This window comes from Topomyia yanbarensis, chromosome 1 (genome assembly GCF_030247195.1).
Source record: "Topomyia yanbarensis strain Yona2022 chromosome 1, ASM3024719v1, whole genome shotgun sequence".
Taxonomy (NCBI): domain Eukaryota; kingdom Metazoa; phylum Arthropoda; class Insecta; order Diptera; family Culicidae; genus Topomyia; species Topomyia yanbarensis.
In genome coordinates, this window is record NC_080670.1 from 37,469,971 (window position 1) to 37,492,764 (window position 22,794).

The 22,794-nt window shown below is 35.4% G+C and overlaps 1 protein-coding gene across 1 annotated transcript; it reads left to right on the forward strand.

Moving 5' to 3' along the window:
- On the forward strand, positions 1-19,298 carry LOC131677386 (uncharacterized). Its single transcript, XM_058957177.1, has 2 exons — positions 1-586; positions 17,464-19,298. The coding sequence occupies exons 1-2, from the start codon at positions 148-150 to the stop codon at positions 17,796-17,798; spliced, it is 774 nt and encodes a 257-aa protein (XP_058813160.1). The 5' UTR covers positions 1-147; the 3' UTR covers positions 17,799-19,298.
- The last annotated feature ends 3,496 nt before the right edge of the window (positions 19,299-22,794 follow it).

Consider the following 22,794-nt stretch of genomic DNA (forward strand, 5'->3'; position numbering starts at 1 on the left):
TGTGATCCGGAGTGCTTCCAGCAGTGAATAGAAGGATCCTTCTCACCGAGAACGGAGCTGCGGCGAGTGTGTTGTGTGTAAATAAAACTAAAGGACTTTTCCACGTACAGAGTGTAGCAAAAAAAAAAATAACCAAACGAACTAAGAATGAATCCGGTGCTACGATCAGTGTGTGCCGTCGTGTTGCTAAGTGCGATGGTGCTAGGCGGCACCCCCGAGGACTATCAGAACCAAGGATTACGTGCCATCGTGCGAGTGTACGACGAGTGCTCGAAGGCCGAAACCGGCTTCTCGCCGTGTCTGAAAAAACGCGCCATCACCTTCATCGATCGGTTGAGCCGCGTCGAATCGCTCACCCTCGGCGACATGAAGGTGGTGCGGAATGAGCGGGCTGCCACCGGGCAGGACCTCAAACCGCTGACCGAGAACGAACTGGAGCAAAGTCTGCCCCGGGGGCTGGAAGCACGGGATGAAGCACTGACCAACATTCTGCTGGAGAAGATTGCCGGCATTTTCAGCAGCCGGACGATCCAGATCAGCCTGCCGAAGTTGTCCAGCGATGAACTTGGCCGCGGGCTCGAAGAAGGTGCGTGTTGTTATAGTTTTTTTTTTTGGTTAAAAAAATGAAATAATGAAAACAATGGAACGGACTTGGCTCAGGGGTATTACAAGTGAGATTTGCGATGGTAGGATTGAATGGACAACGAAAGTGCTACTTAAATGAGTGCTGACAGATGAAAATCAGAACAGAATAATCGTTATGTGTGTTTGTGCGGAAGTATAAGCAAATGTTATTTTGAAAGTGTTCCATTTCAAAAGTGACAAAACTCAAAAACTTAACAAGAACATAACGTATGGATTGAACATCAAAAATTTGAAAAAATACATTCAAATTATTGTTTAAATGACAATATCAAATCGAATGGAATAATTATTTGACACTATGATGAGACAAAATGAAAAGATTCAAAACGAAACCGTCTCACAAAAAAAGGATGACGATATTAACTTGAACATTTACCAATGCTTATAGTTAGTGGACGAACGAAAATGGATCTTAATTCACAAAGTTTTCCTAAACTTGAAAAGTTTACTTGGAATCGGAACTGCATAAATAATAAAACCAGTTATTTTGAAACTCACCGTCGTGCAAGCTATTAAGCTTTGAGACTAATATCTCTTTAACAGAATGGAAATCTTCTGAAAGTGAATATTTTAGTCATGAACAGACATTATCTCTTCCATACCTAACTTGTTTGCAGTATATAAAGGGTTCCAAAACCGTCCGGGGGAATAAATACTACAATTATGAGTGTTGTTACGACTAGCGTTTGAACAGAGTATTGTATTCGGCTTTTCAGTCAGTAAAATTTAAAGAACATTACGTTTATAATGTTAAGATTACGATCGTTGGTTGCCGACTTCTGCTAAAGAGTTGAAACCAACTATCGAATCGTCTGGACATTATTGCTTGTGCCACTAAAAACTGTATTCTAACCGCACTGCGCACTTATATTTCTCGACAAACATATGATTACGGCCTAAAATCCAACTGTCCAAATTCACTTTGAATGGAAATTCCGGACAAACCGTTACACGCCAATCACAGATGTTGGTAGTAAACGAAAGAGAAAAGTTTTCTCTTTCATAAACTGCTGTGAACTGTGTTCGGCTAGTAACGGTTTGTCCGGAATTTCAATTCAAAGTGGATTTTGACAGTTTGGCTTTTAGGCCGTAATCATATGTTTGTCGAGATTTCTTCCATTGAATTCTTCTCATAGACTGGTTAGTTCGACTGGTCTGTCTATGAAAGTACCATCTCTAGCACTTGAAACACATGTGTTTTGACAGTTTTCAGTAGCAATTTGATCACTCGCACTTTGAAAGTGCGGAGTCCAGGTTTGTGGGAAGTGCGTTGTATAAAACAACAGATTAGAATTTTCACTCTATCTCTTTCGCTTTTCGCCCATTCGTTTCACATATTTATATATAATGTTCCGGACAGCGACGACAGCGACAATCCTAGTCTAGTGTTTTGAGTCTACTATATGCAAAACAACTGAAAATAGAAGCTTCTCTCACAGTACTAGAAACTGTTCAATTTTTACCTTCTTTCTCACAATACCAAAGGTCTAGCATATTTTCAAAAAGTACTTCAATTACATGAAAAATGTTTTCGATGACAATATAAATTCATATGTTTTAACAGTCACCAATAATATTTCAAGGCAACGGATGGATATAAAGATATTATTTTTCACTGTCAGATTCCCTGGCAGCACTGGTCTAGCGGAATCTTTTCAAACTAATTATAATAACTTCGGTTCTATGGATAGTAATGACTACAGACACTTTATACAGGGTGTTTGGTTCATGGTTAAGAACCTCTCGACTGTCATATTTGGAGAAAAAAATCGTTCTACACATACCTTCAAATCTCAACCGTTACTAAGTTATTGAATTTTTTGTGTTAAAACATAGTTGCCTTAATATAGCTCTAACTCAAAAAATATACTTTGTATTTCAAATCTTTTGGATCCATTGGATAGGTGAGAAAATTTTCCATTGAAAAATGTCCTCAAATGATTCAGCTAATGAGGTTAAGTAACCTTTTCACAGTAATTTAATTAAAATTTAACAATTTTGATCGATTTTTCGTTCATTTCGCGAAAATCCTAATAGTTAACATCACCATTTTAATAAATCAAATTTTTGGTCTTGAAGAGTTGCATAATTTGTTCTTTGACATGATACACTTATCTTGTCTTGTTTTCATGTGTTATTGAACTTGGATATTTTTATCTCATATTCACTAATACTAGCTCTTATTGAAAAAGTATGGCACTTATTGTACCTTTTCTTATTTTTATTCGAAAGCCAGGAAAATTTTGCAGAGAAAAATGTATTAATACCTTTCAGTTAAGTGAATTCAGTATTCTTTTAGAAGTTAATTAGTTCAAAGTTGGTGTTTTTATTAGCATTTTCGTTATTTTCTTAAGATAGTAAATAATAAACTTCACCATTATTATCATGGAATTAATGCATCTCAGCAAGTTATAAAATTCTCCCTTTGACTCCATTCAATTATCTTTTTTAGTTTCGAGGCAAAATCATTTTGATCTTCTCGTTTCATATGCAAAAACAACGATTTCGTACCCACTACATTTGTGATGAGGTCATGCTGTGTTAACTATTAAATTGCAGCGAAATGAAAAGTAATAGGGATAAAGTGTCAAAAAACAAATTGTAGAGAATAATAAGGGGCACAAAATGAACAATAATGACGATAATTTTAGTTGATTAATAATTAGAATAATTACAAAACTCTCCAAAAAACGCAAATTTTGAGTTATTTTACTAGTAAAAAGTCATTTAGTACACTTAACTAAAAGATATCTGTACATACATCGAAAGGAAATTTTCTCAGCTTTCCAACAAAGCCCTGGTAATGGCGATATAACGCATATTTTTTAGATTAGAGTCTTTTAAGAACTTGCAAGTCAATTATAGTAAAGGTTTAGAAGTGAAATTACAGGAAAACGAGAAGAAATAGGAATATCATTTTGACGAACAAATTATAAATCGTCCTCAAACCCATCTTTTGGATAATAGATATTGCTATAATCATAATTCATTATTTTGAGAAAATTAGAAAAAACCTCATCAAAAACACCAACTTTGAGCTACTTTACAACTAAAAGGTAATTAAAACTAATTAACTGAAAGATATGAGAACTCCATTCAATAGAAAATTTTCTCACCTTTCCAATGGAACTAAAATATTTAAAATACGAGGTATACTTTTCGAGTTAGAGGTATTTTAAGATAAATAAGTTTTTTACACAAAAAGTTCAATAACTCTGTAACGGTTGAGATTTGATGGTATGTGTAGAACGATTTTTTTCTTCAAATATGACAGTCAATCACCCCTCGAGAGATTCCTAATCATGAACCAAACACCCTGTATAAGACTAGCGGAGAGAAAAACAGTAAAACTAGCAACCATGAATGTAAACTGGCATCACGGAAGCTCCCATAAGCTTTACATGGGCTTCCTCTTGTACTTCCCCTCTCAAAACCCTCATGCTCGTTTGGCTGCACTTTTTGACACTTCGCTAGTCTGTGTATAAAGTGTCTGTAGTAATCAGGATGGCCAGATCTGCCGATTTATCGGTAGTCCTACCGATTTTGGTCTTCCCTACCGATTCACAGACGATCAAGGCAAAACTACCGATATTTTGTTATTCCTACCGAAAACTACCGATTTTTATTGATTTTGGACACATCCTACTCAACATTCAATTTTTGGGTTGGATTTGGTCAGAGATCTGTGTTGTCAGTAGTTTACAATTCTATGTCAATACTACGTTTTTGGGACAACAACCTGGCCTACCGATAACTACCGATAAACTTTTAGTGACCCTACCGATATTAAGGAATTCTATCTGGCCACCCTGGTAGTAATGACAAATGTTAGTCTGCCAGAAAAAAATAGAAATATTTACATCTCAGAAGATGCACATAAAAGAAGCGTCACAATTCACTTCAATTTACATTCAAGAACATGTTAAAATGCGCTTTGTTCACAAGTCTCCCTCTCCATTCAACCGAGTTCTACATCAAAAGAGACACAATATTTTATTTCACATCTCAAAATATGTAAAATTCCATTATTAGACAGTCGCAAAGTTGTTTACGTCAAATGTTATTTTCATTTGTTCTAAGTGTGAAGCTATTATTTGTTTTTTTTTAGCTAAAAAATATAATTTTTAAAACGTTGTTGTTGTTAAATTCTTAAAAAATAATCGGACACTTTGAGAGGTAGAACGTCACTGTCGTCATCCTTTGCGTAGGGTTGTAGTAGCAAGTATTGAGATATTATTTATAATTTATCATACTGTTGGATTTCACAGACTTATACTACGTTCACACTACGAATTAAAACGTGTACTAACGCTATCTTGATGACATTTTTTTGCTGCTAATTATTATAACATGTTTGAACTCTGTAGTGTGAACGTAGTATTATTTCCATTAAAAAAAACCTAACTTTTGTGGATCGTTTACAATTTTATTTTAGATACAAGCGCTATTTACAGTCAAATCCCATGTAATTGTAAGGTTTAGGGTAAAATGTCCAGGAAAACGTTTCGTATAGTCAGTTAAAATTCTTTCATTCCATTCCTTACATTTTTTTTCATGCTAAATTACTAATTTAAGTACACTGCGATCAATTTTTCTCCAAGTTTCAAGGTAATACATGTAGAATTGCGTTGCGAGGCACGGTGCTATTCGTAGATTGCATACTAACAATTATCATGTTGCCTATAGGTAGTTAAACTCATCTTGCTTGTGAGATAAATAATCGGGAATGAACTTTATCTCTTTTGAGTTCAGTAAACCAATAGCACGAGAATCTTTATTGCCGGCCACGACCATCTTCACCGATACTTAGGATAGGGTAGGAAATGTTGATATAGTACCTACTTAGAGAAAGCCCCCGACTCAGCGACGCTTCCACAGGTATTACGGAGTTGGATTGAAGCACAGGATTCGTCACAAGCAGGCAATTCGACCACGAAATTAATGTTTCATGCGGTGGGATGGTTAGTCTCCAAGTACTCTGGATAGCCGGCCATCGAGAGTGATTTACTTTTTCCCTAAACTACAGCAATTTGAACTCCACACAGCCGGCCTTTGGAGTATTGCTAACATTGTGAGTTAGCCTAAAATCTATAATCGCTTGAGAATTGGGTAGTAGGACCACAATATAAAAGTATTATTAACTCTTTCCAATCAAGCCACCATGCAGTTCTCCTGGACTACAACGTAACGGAAGCTTCGTCCAGCTTTAACGAAAGCCGACCTTTCGTATGATTCAACCATCAAGAATATGTGTGTGGAATGCCAAGCGTCTAAAACTTTGCTCCTTCCCATTCTACATATTAGCCTACTCACAGCTGTGCAGTATTGCAACTGTAAATGTAAGCGCACAGAACACGCCTCGTACACGGTACCGTACCGGATCAGAATGGTTTAGATCTGAGTGCATATAAGGAGAGTGACGACACTGTCAAAATTAAAACAATTATTATTTGTCAGTGTCATTCCAAACGAGTCAAATTCATGTATTTTGACAGGTTGTTTATTCGTTTGGAATATCACTGACAGATAATCATGACAGTTGTCATCATGCTCCTTACATACACTTTGGTTAATCAACAAAAACTTCTTCATGTTCATCCCTTCATTCAGTCACAAGTACAGACAAGCAAGACAGCGATTCCAGTCAGCATCTTATGACGAGTCGGTCGAAAATGCCCATATACACAAGCGAGCATGTAACGGGAGAGTGAAAGAGACTCTCCCACCGCTCTCCAAGCCCGTCTGAGCACCAGTGCGACCCACACCAGTGTTGTTGAATATACATGTGACACGACAGAATGATATCAGTGTACGTGGGACATTGTCGTTGGTTCTACATACACGATAGCACGATTTTAGGCTGGGCACGCTGACGAAGTCGACATAAATTTGACTTTCACTGTCAAATGAATCAATGTATTTGGTGTTTTGGTAGAGTATTACTGATTAATTTTCATGAAGATTTTACCACCGGTGTGAAAATCAACTGCTTTTTCCAAGATGTCCGCTTTTCCAAGCTTTCTCAGTTGAATCTTAACCTTCTTTGAGGATGAACGGTGGCTCATTTGAGAACTTATTACCTGAGTTCCAAAGTGTTGAACCTTGTAAGCTTACATAATCATACAGTGCTATTATAAATCAGATATAAATCCTATATAATGCTGATTTAATGCTGTTTTTGTTTGCTATGTATCTCTTATCCAATACAGTGAAGACCCGTTTTCCAGTCCCTTGGTGAATTTTAGGCTGATAAAACCGGGACATTGATAAAATTGATGATATATTTTTCTTTTTTTTAAGAAAACCTTATTCCCTAGATATAGCCTCATAACCTTTCCTGATTATTTAGCTTAAACTTCTCTTAAGGGGAACAGTACAGTACAAAACTTAGTAAAAATATTTTTTTGCATATTTCGTATCTCTAAGATAATAAAAATATGCTCAAGAAAGGATTTACTCGAATTCAATTTGGTTCGTCTGCTAGAGCCCATCAAACTACCAACTATCAATTTTCATACGAAGCTGATAACATCGGATCAAAAAGCTGATAAAATCGAGGGTAGATAAAATCGGGTCTTCACTGTATAGCTAAGGCAACAAAAGTAGCAGATTTGCCGTTAGTGACGATGGAAAGTACCCCTGTTCGAGACACACAAAAAGTAAGTTTCGTCAAATGTTATTCACATAGCGTGAGAATTAAATTTCGTTCATCGCATATCACGGATAGAAATCTAAAATATTTCAACAACGCACAGAGGAGTAACTAGAACAAATTCTTGGCCAATAACCAAAAAAAATTTTTTCGATTTTTAAATTAGTTATATTTTTTTAACATACCTAAAAGCATACTGCATAATGTGGCAAAATAAAGAGTATGTCAAAAATTGATAAAGAATTTTTGCATGGATGCAAAATAGTAATATTTTAAGGGGTTTTTAATCATTTTTTGTTATGTATCCAGCAAAATCGCTTTCATATGATGATGACTGTGTTAAATAAGACAATATTATAACAAACGTAGTTGAACATAACTATTTGTATAACCTCAGCTTAAAAATAACTGAAAAAAAACAGTGTTGCTGTATATTGGACCAGCTTAAAAAAAACCTTTTTTTAACATTTTATTCCAAATTTGAATGTGAAAAAAGTTACATGATACGGCACGATCCGGCCATGTTGCTGAAACAACATTACAAAACAAGATTCTGGCTATCTAAAAAACATTAAATATCTTCCGATCTTGTCCGATCTACAAATTCCAAGCGATTTGAAAATATTGATATTTATACTAATTTGAGGTACGCCGAAATGCTGTTGGGCCCAATACTATGTTTGGCAAAATGTATCTCTATGAATACGTGCACAGGCATCCCTTTTCTTCTTGCTTTTCCACTGACCAACTGCTCATGCAACGGGAAAAACAAATGTATTCACAAGGATCACCTCAAAAATACTAGTATTCGGAAGGATATAGAAAATTGACCCCTACACTGGTAGGTGGATAGATGCTAAATTCTCCCAAAAATTAGTTATTGTCTATTTTTATTTCATATTAAGGTAAAATAACAGCAATAACCACAATAAATAGTTTTGGCCAGGATTCGACCCCGGTTGCTCCTCTGTGCAACGATTGAAGAGAAGACACCTACTGTTAAATGAGTTATTATACCCGTAACTAGTTCTGGCACATGAGATTCTCAAGTAGAAATAGAATTAAGAACTCAATTCGAGTTTGTAATAAACGAAACAAAATTGTTCATTATTTCATGAATAAAACATTATAATATCGTAGAGTCCACTAAAATCCTGATCAAGCTCTTGAAATTATGACAATACCTTCGCACCTATCAAACTATTTTTGTATCCACAATAGTTTTTCTGGAGTTTATACGTTACGGGTTGTCACGTCATAATTCTTACTGTTACAATTGTAATTATGCTGTACCAATTCAACACTTGATAACAAGTCAGAAATGGCGATTTTTATGAAATTCTTTTTTTTTTCAAAACTTCGTTTTAAAAAAAGGCTTAAGGTAGACGAACCCTTATTCGCACTATTTCGATTGTAACTCGGCTTACAGTGATTGGATTGTGCTAAAATAGGTATCAGCGTACATGTTTTTAAGAAGCAGTAACATAAAAAATATGGTCTGGAAAATGTAAAATACTCGCGTTTGAGCGAAGTAAAAAGTCGAGTACAACGCACCCTTATTCATCCTACCATTTGACCTAATGCGTTGAATAGAGAGAGAGAGAGAGAGAGAGAGAGAGAGAGAGAGAGAGAGAGAGAGAGAGAGAGAGAGAGAGAGCAGAACATGCTCTAACTAATGTATTCAAATGGGTGGGATGAATACAGGAGCTAAGATGAATTCAGCTTTTTGCTGGTGGCTGCGTTTTTAAATGCGCACTCTATTTTGACAAGTCGTCTGTACAGTGTCAACTTTGACAACTCGTCAGCAGTGTCAATTTTGATAAGCGGTCTCATCAGCCTTGAGTTTCATGGCTATCATATATCCTGCTTTATTTATAAGCAGATTCTCAGCTTTTGGAAAGTGTCGAGAGAATTATGCGATTAGAACCTCTGCTCTTACCTAAATTCATCACACATGAAATGACTAATAATAGCACATGAAACTTGCTTTTAAACCACCCGGAAAAGCATCTTTAACGATACAGTACCTAAAAGAAGACCTAAACAATGTTTGTTCGTATCTGATTTTGGATACAAATTTGTAGCAAAGTTTAGAACCAAGAATTGACAATTGTTAGCTGCAGCTGCGTTTACCGAAGAAATCGGTTGCAATTCACCTGACTTATTAGTTTCGACTAGATTGAGTATCGCTGATTGGTTTTCCTCCGTATAACAATCGCCCAATTACATTATAAGACTGATTAATTGCCTTATTGGTCGACCGATTTTTGTATGCCGATTGCGAGTAGCATTAGTTTTGAATAGCAGATGTTCTGTATCCATATTTCGAGTTGAGTGCCGCTGTTGAATGGGACTACAGTTGACTGTGCGGATCCGTACTGAAATCAGTTTAGTTTTTCAACTGAAAAACAATATTTTTATTTGACGTTCAATTTTAGTTGAGAGCAGAAGTGAACGCCTACCGCGATCAAAAAATTGAATCTAAAGCACGGTTTGTTAAATTTGACAAGACTGTTGATTTGTCAAAATTGACATTGGACGGAGGACTTGTCAAAGTGGGGTGCGCATTTGGGGACGCAGCCACCAACAAAAAGCTGAATTATGGCACAGTAACCCTACTAGGAAAACGTACAAAATTTTTCGAAATATCAATCACTCGAAAAAACAACTCCGTTGATTCTTTAGTCGACCTAGAAGATATTTTTTTTTTTCCAATTCGTTTAGTTAACGCTGCTCGATAGGTGAGCTTAATGGAGCCATAGAATTTTCATATACTTAAAAAAATATGATGCATTTGTTGCTGTTTGGAGAATCCTTCGCACGTTTAGTAAATGTGGATATTTTTCTCTGCAGCGGTGGAGCATTTTCAGTACCGCCCGATGATAGTTGGATTCAGTCCGCTTCCAGAAATCCCCAGAAAGGTTCGGATATGTTCGGTTTCAGAAGCAAACTGAATTTTGTTTCTATGCTAGCTGTGAGAAGGATTGTTGAGCAAAAGTGCACCAGATATAGATTAAGCAGTTCACCTATGCTCGAAAATATAGAAAATGCCAAATTCTGCCTTCAAACTGTCCATTTAATAACAAATTAATGCTTTGGTTGGCGAAGGAATTTTTCCATTCAACTTTTCTTGTCAATGGTAAATTATCGAAAAATGAATTTTAGCATTCAAAATATCAGGAAAAATTATGGCGCTCAGTTTGGTTCGGCTTAACGCAGGTCAAATATCTCATTATATTCCTCGAATTTGCTCATAAAATGTAAAAACAATAGAGAGGGGATAGAGAAATTTGTGACAAAATTTTGGGCAATTTTTGCGTTTCGTAATTTATGACTGGTCCCTTAATGCATGCAGTTACATACTATGTTGTTATACGAACTATAAGTAACATGTTAAAAATATATAGGTAAACATTAAGCGCTTATGCCAATGCGGGTAGAAAATGGTTTTACTTTATTACAATGGAAAAAATATTATAGGTCCACATGGATATTTTCCATACCCCCAACTTCAAGGTACCCGCAAGGACTTATTCGTACCCCATATGCTCCCCTAAATTGTCCACGTGATGTATGGATGGTCTCTAAACATTAGCATGAAGCCATTAAACTTTATTGGTTTTATATTAGCACTGACCTAGCGATTTCAAATTTGCAAAATATCCTAAAATGATAAATATCACTACGAAAATACGGATTCCAATGAATCTTTGATATTGTAAATGTTTAAAAGAAAGAAAAAACGAACTAAAAATAAAAATTAAAAAACTGCTTATTATAAAAAAAAATCATTAAGTAATTCAAAACCAATCTACAAACTACATTTTCAAAAATGGAAGAATTTGATGGTGTATTCGAAATTACTTAAAATAAGTAAATATTATGAAATATTTTCAAAATCTTGTTCGATTAATTTAATTTAACCCTCCGGCACTCGCGCCGTTGTATTTTGTGCAACACCTTCTGAAACTTGCGCGAGCACCGGAGGGTTAAGATTGAAAGAATGTGTCTATTTTCAAGTTTCGTAGAACTGGCCTAATGTTAAAAAACGGATTCTTATAGAAAAATGAAAAAAACAAACATTTTTGTAAATAACTAGTGTACAATGGGGTCACGTAGGTCAGTTTTCTTCGGCGAGCTCGCGCGATGGTTTTTTTTGCACTTATTTCGACAAACACGCATTTGTTGGAAAGGTTATACATCTTGCAACGTTTTGGCAATAATGGTTTTATGTCTGGGTAAATATTTTTCAAGCTAAATCCAATAATGCTTTTTCATTTTTTTTGAAATCTTGGTACAATACGCCTAGAAAATCACCGGTTCAATTTTTATTTTATTTTTATTATTTAAAAATTAAATTGACGTCATTCAGGTAAGTAAATGAGCAACTGGCAAATGATGCGAAAAATCATGAAACCGCGAAAGGAAATGTTGAAAAACGTGTGGTTTCGGCAGCTGCGTCTGGCTTAATACTTGCGAATGACTTTTTTTCGGTGTCCTCGTCGTCGCCAGAGTGTGGAATTGAAGTTGTTCATTCCGGCTCACGTAGTTGCTTAGCCGTTAGACGATCAGTAGTGGCCTATACTACCCCCAAACAGCTGACCTATCGTACCCCAAGCGTGTGTTTTATGTTGATGTCAGTATTTTTTTTCATAACCAAAAATATCGAAAAACCAATACAAAACTCGTGTTCAGCATTAAATTTTGCGTAAGCAAAACTCACTTCACATTTTTTCACATTGATTAAATGTACTGTAGTGAGGATGAAAGACAATGCGTTTTCGCAGATTAGCGCGAAAACATAAACGACGCCGCAACTTATACTGCTGATCCACGGTAACAGCCGAAATGATAGTCGTCAACGATGTTCTCTACCGTGCATCAAATTCACACAAGATGAGCGACCTCTGCAATAACATAGTGCCATATAACTATTGTATCCCAACAACTATTTGACCCCATTCTATATATTTATAAGAAAAACCAAAATAATGAGAACTTGGAAAAATATTTCGACATTTGCGATAAACTAAATATGGCCATAGATTCTGCACTTGCGGATTATAACTCAAAAACGGAACAGCAGATCAAATCTTGTCCAAAGAATTTTTTCAACTACGTCAAAACTAAATTAAAATCAGACAATTTCCCATCAACAATGCACTTGGATGACAACGTACGTGATAGCTCGGAAGAAATCTGCAACCTATTTGCAACATTCTTCCATGAAATATATACGACTTTTTCTGAACAAGACCGTGATCGCGATTACTTCGCTTTTCTTCCCGATTTTCCTTTGGATATTAGTGTCAATCATGTCATAGTGGAAGACATTTTCAATTCTCTAAAACATTTAGATGTATCAAAAGGTTCTGGCCCTGATGGAATCCCACCATTATTTATGAAAAACCTAGCAACCGAGTTAACTGCCCCATTGTTCTGGCTGTTTAATATGTCTTTGCAATCTGGACAGTTCCCTAAAATATGGAAAAAATCTTTTTAGTGCCTATATATAAATCTGGTTAAAAATCTGACGTACGTAATTATCGTGGGATAGTCATAATCTCCTGTATTCCGAAACTTTTCGAATCAATCATTAACGAAAAAATATTTCTTCAAATAAAAAACAGAATTTCCAACCTCCAGCATGGCTTCTTCAAAGGTCGTTCGACCTCAACAAACTTACTAGAATTTATTAATTATACACTGATTGCAATGGATAATGGAAACTACGTGGAGGCACTTTATACAGACTTTAGTAAAGCATTTGATCGCATTGACATCCCAATGTTACTTTATAAATTGACAAAGATCGGCATTGAGCCTGGGCTACTTACATGGTTAGAATCATATCTCTCCGAACATCAGCAAATAATTAAATTTAAAGGAAAGCAATCTAATCCAATTAAAGTCACCTCAGGAGTTCCACAAGGCTCTCATTTAGGCCCTCTATTGTTTATTTTATACGTGAACGATATCTCCTTCATTCTCAAAAAACTGAAAATACTAATTTATGCGGACGATATGAAACTTTATTTGGAGATAAGAAATGCCGAGGATATTAATACATTTCAAAACGAAATACAAATTTTCCACATGTGGTGTCAAATAAGCCTCTTACAACTGAACGTGAAAAAGTGTAATTCAATAACCTTTAGTGGAAAACGACAAACACCGAATGTTGAGATTACCTTAGGAAATCAGACTGTAGCAAAGTGTGAAAGAATTAGGGATTTAGGTGTTATATTAGATTCAAAGTTAAATTTTATTGATCATTATAACACAATTATACATAAAGCTAACAACATGCTCAGTTTTATAAAACGCTTTAGCTATCATTTTGAAGATCCTTATACAATAAAAATATTATATATTGCATATGTTAGGTCGATATTGGAATATTGCAGTATTATTTGGTGCCCTTTTTCAAGCAGACATGAAGAACGAATAGAATCGGTACAAAAACAGTTTTTATTATTTGCCCTTCGTAAATTAGGATGGCCAGCATTCCCTCTGCCATCTTATGAAGCACGCTGCTTGCTTATCAATATTCAAACATTAAAGGAGCGTCGCGAATTTGCAATGCTCTCGTTCATTAATAATATCGTTTCGCATCGTATCGATTCAGCTGAAATTTTATCCAAATTGAACTTTTATGCACCTTCACGACAGCTACGAAATCGAAGTATATTTTCAATAACTCCTTTTCGCACAAACTATGCAAAATATAGCCATAAATCGAATGATGTCTATTTATAATCACTATTGCGACTCAATTGATTTTACAATGTCTAAACTGAAACTAAAGCAATATTTTATACACAAAAGAAATTCTAACGCGTAAGAGGATGATTCTGTAAAAGCCGAAATTGCTTCATTTATACTAAATTCACGAAATATACACATTAGTAATTAAGGAAATCTGTAGTCTACATAGATTGACGAAATAAATAAATAAATAAATAAAGACGGGAGGGTTTTTAAAATACAAGAAAATCGCGCTTTAAAAATTTCATGAAAATGCTTATGGTCGAAAGAACGAACAAATTAATTTGAACTCGAAAGATCTCTTAAAATTATAAATTTTCTCTTCCAAATTGTAGATTCTAAAGAGCACGTAAATAGTGAAAATATATTGAAAGATAAGTTCAAATTAATTCAATATAGAAATTTAAAAAAAATGCTTATGTTTAAAACAAGGAAGTATTTTCGACAGATTTGATAAACTTTACTGTCATTGCCAATTGAATATACTCAAAATAAAGTTTATACCTTCTCATCTTGTTGAAAAATATCAGATCAATAAATAAAAATGAAAAGCTGGGAATCTTTATTCAAATTGAAAAAGAGAAAGAAATTCTTATAGAAAACATCTCAACTAATCTAGAAAAAAAAGGACTAACCTACGAATTAGATCTCAAAAGTGTCCTAAACTTATAGAACCTTGAAAAATATCAAATGAAATGAATAAATATAAACAAAAATTAACTTTCTATATTCGGAGGAATCTTTACATAACAAAGAACGGCTCATGTTCAAAATAAGGGAAATTTGATTTTGAAATTTGCAAGATCTCTAACAATTACAAACTTATCTATTGAAATGTTAATTCTACGAAATTGGGCAAAAACGTAAAAAGTAAATATAAATTGAAAGAAAGGACGAATTCAAAATACTCATATTCAATATAAGAAACCATTTAATTTTTAAATACCAAGTTTCCTGGTAATGATAAACTTTTCTTTAAAAATATGAACTGCCTAAAACGTGAAAATACCATAGAATGCCAGATATCAAAATAGCTATTTAAGGGGGTCCTCGTATATAATTGTGCAAAAAGTACCTAATGTTTGATAATTTATTTTGAAGAAGTAAAATAGATTAGACATGTGCGCTATCCTGCAAAATATTTATTAGGGATTCATCTACAAAATAAAAATTTTCGAGTGTAACTGTGTCAAAAATGAAATCTAAAATGACGGTTCCGACAAAAAGTGTTTTGAAAACCGACCTCATCTTCGGGCACGATACAGGTCGCAATTCGTCGTCTACAAGCAGCAAACCAAAACAATCTTGAAGATTACATTCCGTAGAGGCGCCCCAACCTAAAAAACATGAAAAAATTCAATATAGAAACAAAATGGCGGCCACTTGACAATAAAGTGTCGTTTTTTCGCATGATTTTTCCACTTTGGCCGGCTGTAAAAAATCGTTTATGATCAAAATATTGCGATTTTGTAGGTTATAGCGCCCGAAAATGTTGCCTTCTTTTAGGCGGGTAAAACCCGAAGTTGATTGGTTGAATGGTTCAAAAAGGGAATACCCGCAGATTCGAAAAATCTTGTTCCGAGATAGCCGCCATTTTGGATGCCATTTTTAACACCTTACACTCGAAAATTGTTATTTTATAGATGAACCCTTAATAAACATTTTGCAGAATAGCGCACATGTCTTAGTCATTTTTTGCTTCAAAAAAAAATTATTGAACATTAGGTACTTTTTGCCAAAATTATATAAGAAATTAAAGCAAATCCATAACTTCCCTCTCAAAAAATGCAAAAAATATTGAAAAATAAAACAATGAATAAATAAGAAGACGGGCGAGTTTTCAAAGTTTGGGAAGATCTGTTTCAAGAATGTCATGGGACTGCTCATGATCATAAGAAGGAACATTAACTCCCCAAAATTTCTAGAGAAAATTTTCAATAGGACGTAAGTAACAATGAGAGATTCTCTTTGGGGTCTTTCTCTTCTGTTCATTACTCGGCCATTTCAGCATTTACTACTCTACTCTTTGCATAATATTCTAGTAAAAACCATCGGCTTTCGATATGTACTGGAAAATTAGTGCAAAGTGTTGTAATGACGTCGTAATAAACGAAAGAGAAAGTAAACAAAGAGAGGCTCTCAATGCTACTTACGTCCTATTGAAAATTTTCTCTAGATTTGTTTTGTAATTTCTTTTTATCTTACAAAAAGTACGAAAAGTAATAAAAAATACAAAGAACAAAAGAATCAACATGAAAATTGAAATTCTCGTAAAAAACCTCAAGCAATAAAAATTAACAAATCAAGCCTTCCAAAAAGCAAAAATGTAATCATAGGATAGAGTAGTTTACTTCTGTACAAAAAGATCACAAAGAGAATGTACTAGGTGGTGATATAAGTAGACTCAGTAAAGCTGCGAATTATGCGGATTAACCGACCGCTACCAACGGTGGTGTAAAAAGTACTGTTGGATTTATTTATTCTAGTTGTTCAATATAAGGAATAGTTTGATTTGAAATTGGCAAGATCTTCAAAAATATAATCTTTTTGAGCAAAATGTAAATTCTAAGAAGTTGCCGAGAATGTAATATGTAAAAATAATATAATTAACCTACAAAAGTTTGATTTCATATTAGGGAAATCTCGTAGAGTGCTGAAAAATATAAAAACAACAAATAAATTCAGAAAATATACATTCTTAACTTTTTGCGCGATATAATTAAAAATAACTGCTTATGTCAAAAATAAGGAAGATTTTTATTTTTAACTGGTAGTGATGAATTTTACTAGTACAATGTGGATTCCAGATAACTGCCAAAGATTTCGAAATCCTTTTGAATGTCGAACATTTCTATATGTGAAAAAGAGAAAGGATGAATGAACATTAAAATTTAAAATAAGTGAACGTATATTGAATTCAAAGGAAAACTTCAAATTCTCTAAAAGATAGAGTGTTAAAAGTATCGAAGCGAAAAAAAGGAGCGGCTTAAATTTTAAAATATTTATCATGAAAATTTCAACGAGTTGCTCATGACCAAAAGAAGGAAAAAATATGTAAACTTGCAGTTTTATTCAACTTCCAAAAAGTGGATCCCAAAGAACGACTGAAAAATTTCCAAAAAAAATTGAATGTCTAAGAATCCGTCAAATTATAAAAAAGCATGAAGAACTTTTCATAAATGAAAGAACCTTTATCAAAATTCTAGTCGAGTTCCTAAATGTAAATTAAGTACAAATTTCACATAGAAAAAAATACTAAGAACTATCGACCTAAGAAAGATGAAACTAATAGTATCGAATAATGAAAGGATAACAGAACTACCCTACCATAGCAAATTTCCCCTGTAAAACACTCCCGCTATTTCAACCACAAAACTCATCTCCCTCTCTCCCCGCAGGTCGTGGCAAAATGAAGAAAATGATGAGCATGATGCTCATGGGTTTCATGATGAAGATGGCCGCCATGGTGCCGGTTGCGATCGCTGGACTGTACCTGCTCGCCGGTAAGGCCCTGATCGTGTCCAAGATCGCCCTACTGCTGGCCGGAATCATCGGGCTTAAGAAACTGGTCGCCAGCAAACAGCAGGGAGGTGGCGGCGGCGGTGGCTGGTCTAGCGGTGGCTCCGGACACAGCGGCGGCTGGGACAGACGGTCCGCTGATCTTGCCGCGTCGGCTGCTGCTGCTTCTGCCCAGAACATTGCCTACAATGCGTACGCCAAGAATCAGGCATAAAAAAACGGTCCACCGAATCCCCACGAGACACGAAAGTGTTGCCGAAATTTGTTACTTGTTGACTACTACTATTGCTGCTACTACCACTACCACACTGTTGCTGTTCGTGAAATCAGGAAACCATAGAAGAAGGCCGATCGCAGCTCGATCAGCTTCACTTGCCGGATGAGGAATGCCGTTCACTGTCGAAAGTTCGGAGGACGAGTAAATTATTTATTTATTTATTTATTTAAAGTATTAGAAAAGCAAACCGAAAATCAGCATGAACTCCAGTTCTCATCCCTTCGAACGCTTCAGACTACCCTTCCCTTTTCACATCTCGGTTGAATGCTCCTCGTTAAGAGTTTTTTAACCTTTCCGCTAATGGAAATCAAGCAAACTGCGCATTTCTAATGGATTTTTCTCTGGCTGCAAGCCATTGTTATAGTCTTACATTTCCCAGCCCTACTGTTTCTACCTCTAGCTTATCATACTATCTAGTCCTACTATACATACAATCGCTTCTCATTGCTAAAAATACCATCTTCAGACATCTGACATTTACTGTTATGTATTTGCTCTCTCCTATTTATTAACCAATTTAAGCTACATTATCTTATCCTTCTGTCATCTTCTACCCCACCGATTTTCTTTTAGTCTGTACTTACTTCCATTTCCTTACTTTGTTCAAAATTCTTTCTCTTATCTAATCTAGCCCCACGTTATCACACGTCCTTGCTCCACTCTCTTTTCTCAATTTCAAAATCTCCAACCTTTCCTAAGATTATCATCCTTTCCTTTCTCTTCAACTTATGGCAGTTAACTATCATTCAATGAACCGCCTACTTTATCTTTTGTCTCTACTCAAATCCTACAAAACCTAACAATCCAATATTCCTATTTCTATCTGAAAAATTCCCTTTATATTCTCCAGCTTATTTCTAAAACAAAATTCACTTTTATGGGACGAAGCAGTATCCTTCTCACCTTCCCAACTACAATAATGATGCATTGTAATGTAATAATCCCTACAAAAAACTCCACCATCTCCTTCCTGATTCCCGCTTTGGACCATCAAGACACATTCCACTGCCCAAAGAAAATCTCTCTCAGTCCCTTTCTTGCCACGATCCATTCCATAGAAAGCCCCCCCCCCCCCCCCCAACCAATCCTCTCCTCATCATTGCTTCTAGTGTAACTGTTCGCCGTAATCTTAAAGACTAGTACTAAAACCCTCCCCTACTGTGTGCTGATATTTTCCGCAAGGAGTCACCAGCTGAAAGAAGTATGTTAAATTAACGCAAAAATAAGTTCGCCGAAGAAGAAAAATACGGGAAAGCCCTAAATGAAAACGGAACAAAACGACCGTGCGGAATTCGCGAAACCGCACGTGAGCCCCTCCAAAACGAGGTGGTATCTCCATTCTTGTTGAGTATATCTGTAAGTTGTATTGTTAGTTAGAACGCTCCGTTCGTTGCAAACGAATCGAAGAAACCTTGTTGAAGTTCGAGAAGTGAATAAATAGAATCAAGCGCAATGTTTCCTCTCGAGGAAAACTTGAAATCTCCCATCTTTAATTGCTTTTTAACAATCCGAAAAGTTCCCTCGTGCCGATAAACCACCACCAGATCCGTCCACGGCACCACCAAGCCCGCCGTAAATGAGCACAAGCAGATATGGCATATGTAGGCACATACGTGTACGTGTACTATCCCAAATCAAAACCGAGCCGCTCGCCCGCCAAGTGTATCGATTAAATCACTCGAGAAAACTCTGCTCGTCATGCTTTTGGGGCTGGCCGGGGCCGGGCGTGTGCTTTCCTAAAAATAAACGAGCCAACCTGCCCAATCTAACAGATTGGCACTTGAAATCTTCACCGCTTCGTGAAGCAGGGGCACCAGCCGCGGCGGCGAAATGGGATTGCTATTAATTGGTCAGTTGAGTCGAGAAAAAACTGGCCTCAGCTAACGGAGGAGTAGGGTGAAATTGGGCTACTCAAACACCCCCCGAATCGGCGGGTGCAGCTGTGCAAGTGGGGCGAGGAAGCAAAGCAAACAAACCATCAGAGGTACTTAGCGAAAGGTGTAGAGGGAAACACGATTTAATTTAATGCTTTTTTTCGGGAACGTTGCTCGAACTGAAAGGCGGTGAGTGTTTATTGGATTGCGTGTGCCAGATTTCTGGGGCGGAAGAAAAAAAAAAGGAGCCGGTACAAATCTGCAGGTGTAAATTCGGTTACTGATTGTCGGAAATTGAATTAGTCATGATTTGGTTCGATATGCGATGTTTGAAATGCGAAATGGTTTTGATTGGTGGCAATGAAAAGCTAAAATGTAGAGAACTATATCTGAAGGATTGCATCATCGACCGAGTTCTCAAAGAGTTCACCGGCAGTGTCAACCGGTTCAGTTAAAACTACAAATTGGATAAAAATTTGACGAATTTCTGAAGATACTGCGGCTCTTTTTCATATTAATTTCATATATTGGACTCAAGATACCTTCCTTTCAACATTGGCTTTACTTACCTTCCGAAGGAAGACGTGACCAGAATCTTTTCAGCTTAGAAAATCTCAACGATCTCGACTACGATTAAATCTAGAGTCCTACCAGCAGTGTCTGCTCCAAATGAGCCAAATCGGTAAAGTCTAGCTATCAGACCAACGTGTTCGAAGTTTATGCAGGATTTTTCGATAATTTATAGGGGAACCTGGGGCTATTCGGACCTACTTAAGCAAATCGCCCTTTTAGGTGGATAGATGTGAAAAAATTTACCGGCCAAAGGTCCTAATTGTTAGTTTGAAACCTCAGCTACATTTTGATGCCATAAAAGGTTCATTTTCACCAACTCAATGGCAGCGCTAGGCGACGATTTGCAAACCTCTACGTTTTTCCATCCTTTTATAATGTAGGGGTAATTCGGGCCGTGATTTTGCTTCAATTTTTTGCAATGGAATTATGTTTACCTATAAAATATAAGATAAGAGAGACTCCTTAAGAAGCAAACAAAAAATTCCTTTACAAAAACTTAATCTGGTATGTCACAGCTGTCGATTGGCGACCCATGTATTTTCTTTGCTGTGGCGTGTGCAATGGTGTGCGCAGCCGCAAGCCGCTGAACGGTGGTTGACGGAATAGGGGGTCCGAATAACCCCGTTCGCTCATTTCGCACAAATGTGGTGAGCGTCTCGAAAATATTTGTGTTTTCACCCAAACAAAAAGCATTCCATAAAATAGGAGCCTCAAGCTTTCCAAAACACTTCCCTTATATTTTTTCACTTTTATTTGTTGCTTTAATCACGGTTTTTCCATTATAATGATTTTTGTTTTGAGAATGGCAAAAAAACGAACCACGTTGTATCTCCTTTTTTCAAAGAACAAAGAATCAAATTCAGCTCTCAAAATTAATGTTTCAGAATAGCGGTTCCACGAATATGTTCGATAGCCAGAAAGCCGTATTATTTTCTGAGAAATCGAAAGGGTCCGAATTACCCCCACTGCACAGTGGTCCATAATGCAAATTTAGCTGGAATTTTGAGATTTTACTAATACTAAACAACTAAGCCTTATTAAGTCTTTGGAGAAGTTTTCGTAGTTGATGAGACAACTTGACAACTTTGTTAAAACAACAGTTAGGGTGGTTCTAATTTTACCAAGATCAAAAAATTAACTGTTTAATCATTCTAGCTAGAGCCAAACGACCTTCAGCGTAGTTGTAGAACGACAAATTTTGGAAAAGTTTGCTGAAGACATGTAAGCTCTATCTGTAATACTTTTTATTTTACAACAAATTTAAAGTCGGAGCTTAGGGTGTTTCTTCGAAATACAGTTTTATTCCATTTTGCTGTATTCATTTAAAACTGAAGTAGTCTTCAGACAACTTTAAGATTGTTTCAAGGCGAATAATTTGTTTCATGGCACCATATATCTAGCTATTTCCTTTCAAAAGTTATGAGCACAAAAATGGGGTTGTTTGGAATAACAATATCACTCATTTGGGGCAAATAAAAGATAATTCTTTTTGAACTATAAATAAGGTCATGATTAGAGTTATAATTGAGCAAAATATGTCGAATACGATATTTTTCAAAATTTCATAAAATTGATTTAAAAAAAACTATTTTTGAAATATTAAGTGCTTATATCTTCTGATCAATAAAAGCTAGAGTTTTGATGTGTTAGAGGAAAACGTTCGTCTTCAAAAACTCTGAAAAACATCTGAAGGGTAGGTTGGAAAAACTGAAAACTGAAACAGTTATATTAAAAATTTGGTTTTTCATGAATTGACTCTTTGTAATATGTATATATTACTTTCACGATGAACAATATAAAAAAGCCGATTTAATCCACCTAGCAGTGATTGGATTAGTTTGCAGAACTCACGAGAAGTAGGCACCCAACTAGAGGTGGGATGAAAACAGTTTCTAGTCTTGCACGAATAAAATCTCGAATAAACTGAATAAATTATAGAAATCAACAAAACGACCGAAATAAAAAAGTAAAGCAAAACATGAAATAATAGGTTTTTAAATTCATAAAATGAGTAGAAAAATTAATGTAAATCAAAATTATCAAAGACACGAATCAAATTAGATTAGGTTATTAAAAAAAATTAAGATTATATTTAGAAATAGTTATAAGATTAATAGAATAAATTGACTCATACTAACAAATTGAATGAAATAAAACGAATGACTGAACATGAAATGCATAAAATTAAAGATATGAATCAAATGAATCAAATGAATCAAATGAATCAAATGAATCAAATAAATCAAATAAATCAAATAAATCAAATGAATCAAATGAATCAAATGAATCAAATTGATTTAATTCATCCAGTGAATACAATGAATCAAATTAATGAAATGGATAAAATGAATAAAAAGGATGGATGGAAAAAATGAATAAAGTAAAAAATAAATGAAATGCCTAAATAAAACAAACGAATCAAATAAACAAAATGAACTGAAGTGATAAAATGAATAAAAAGAAGAAAATAAGCAGAATAAAATAAA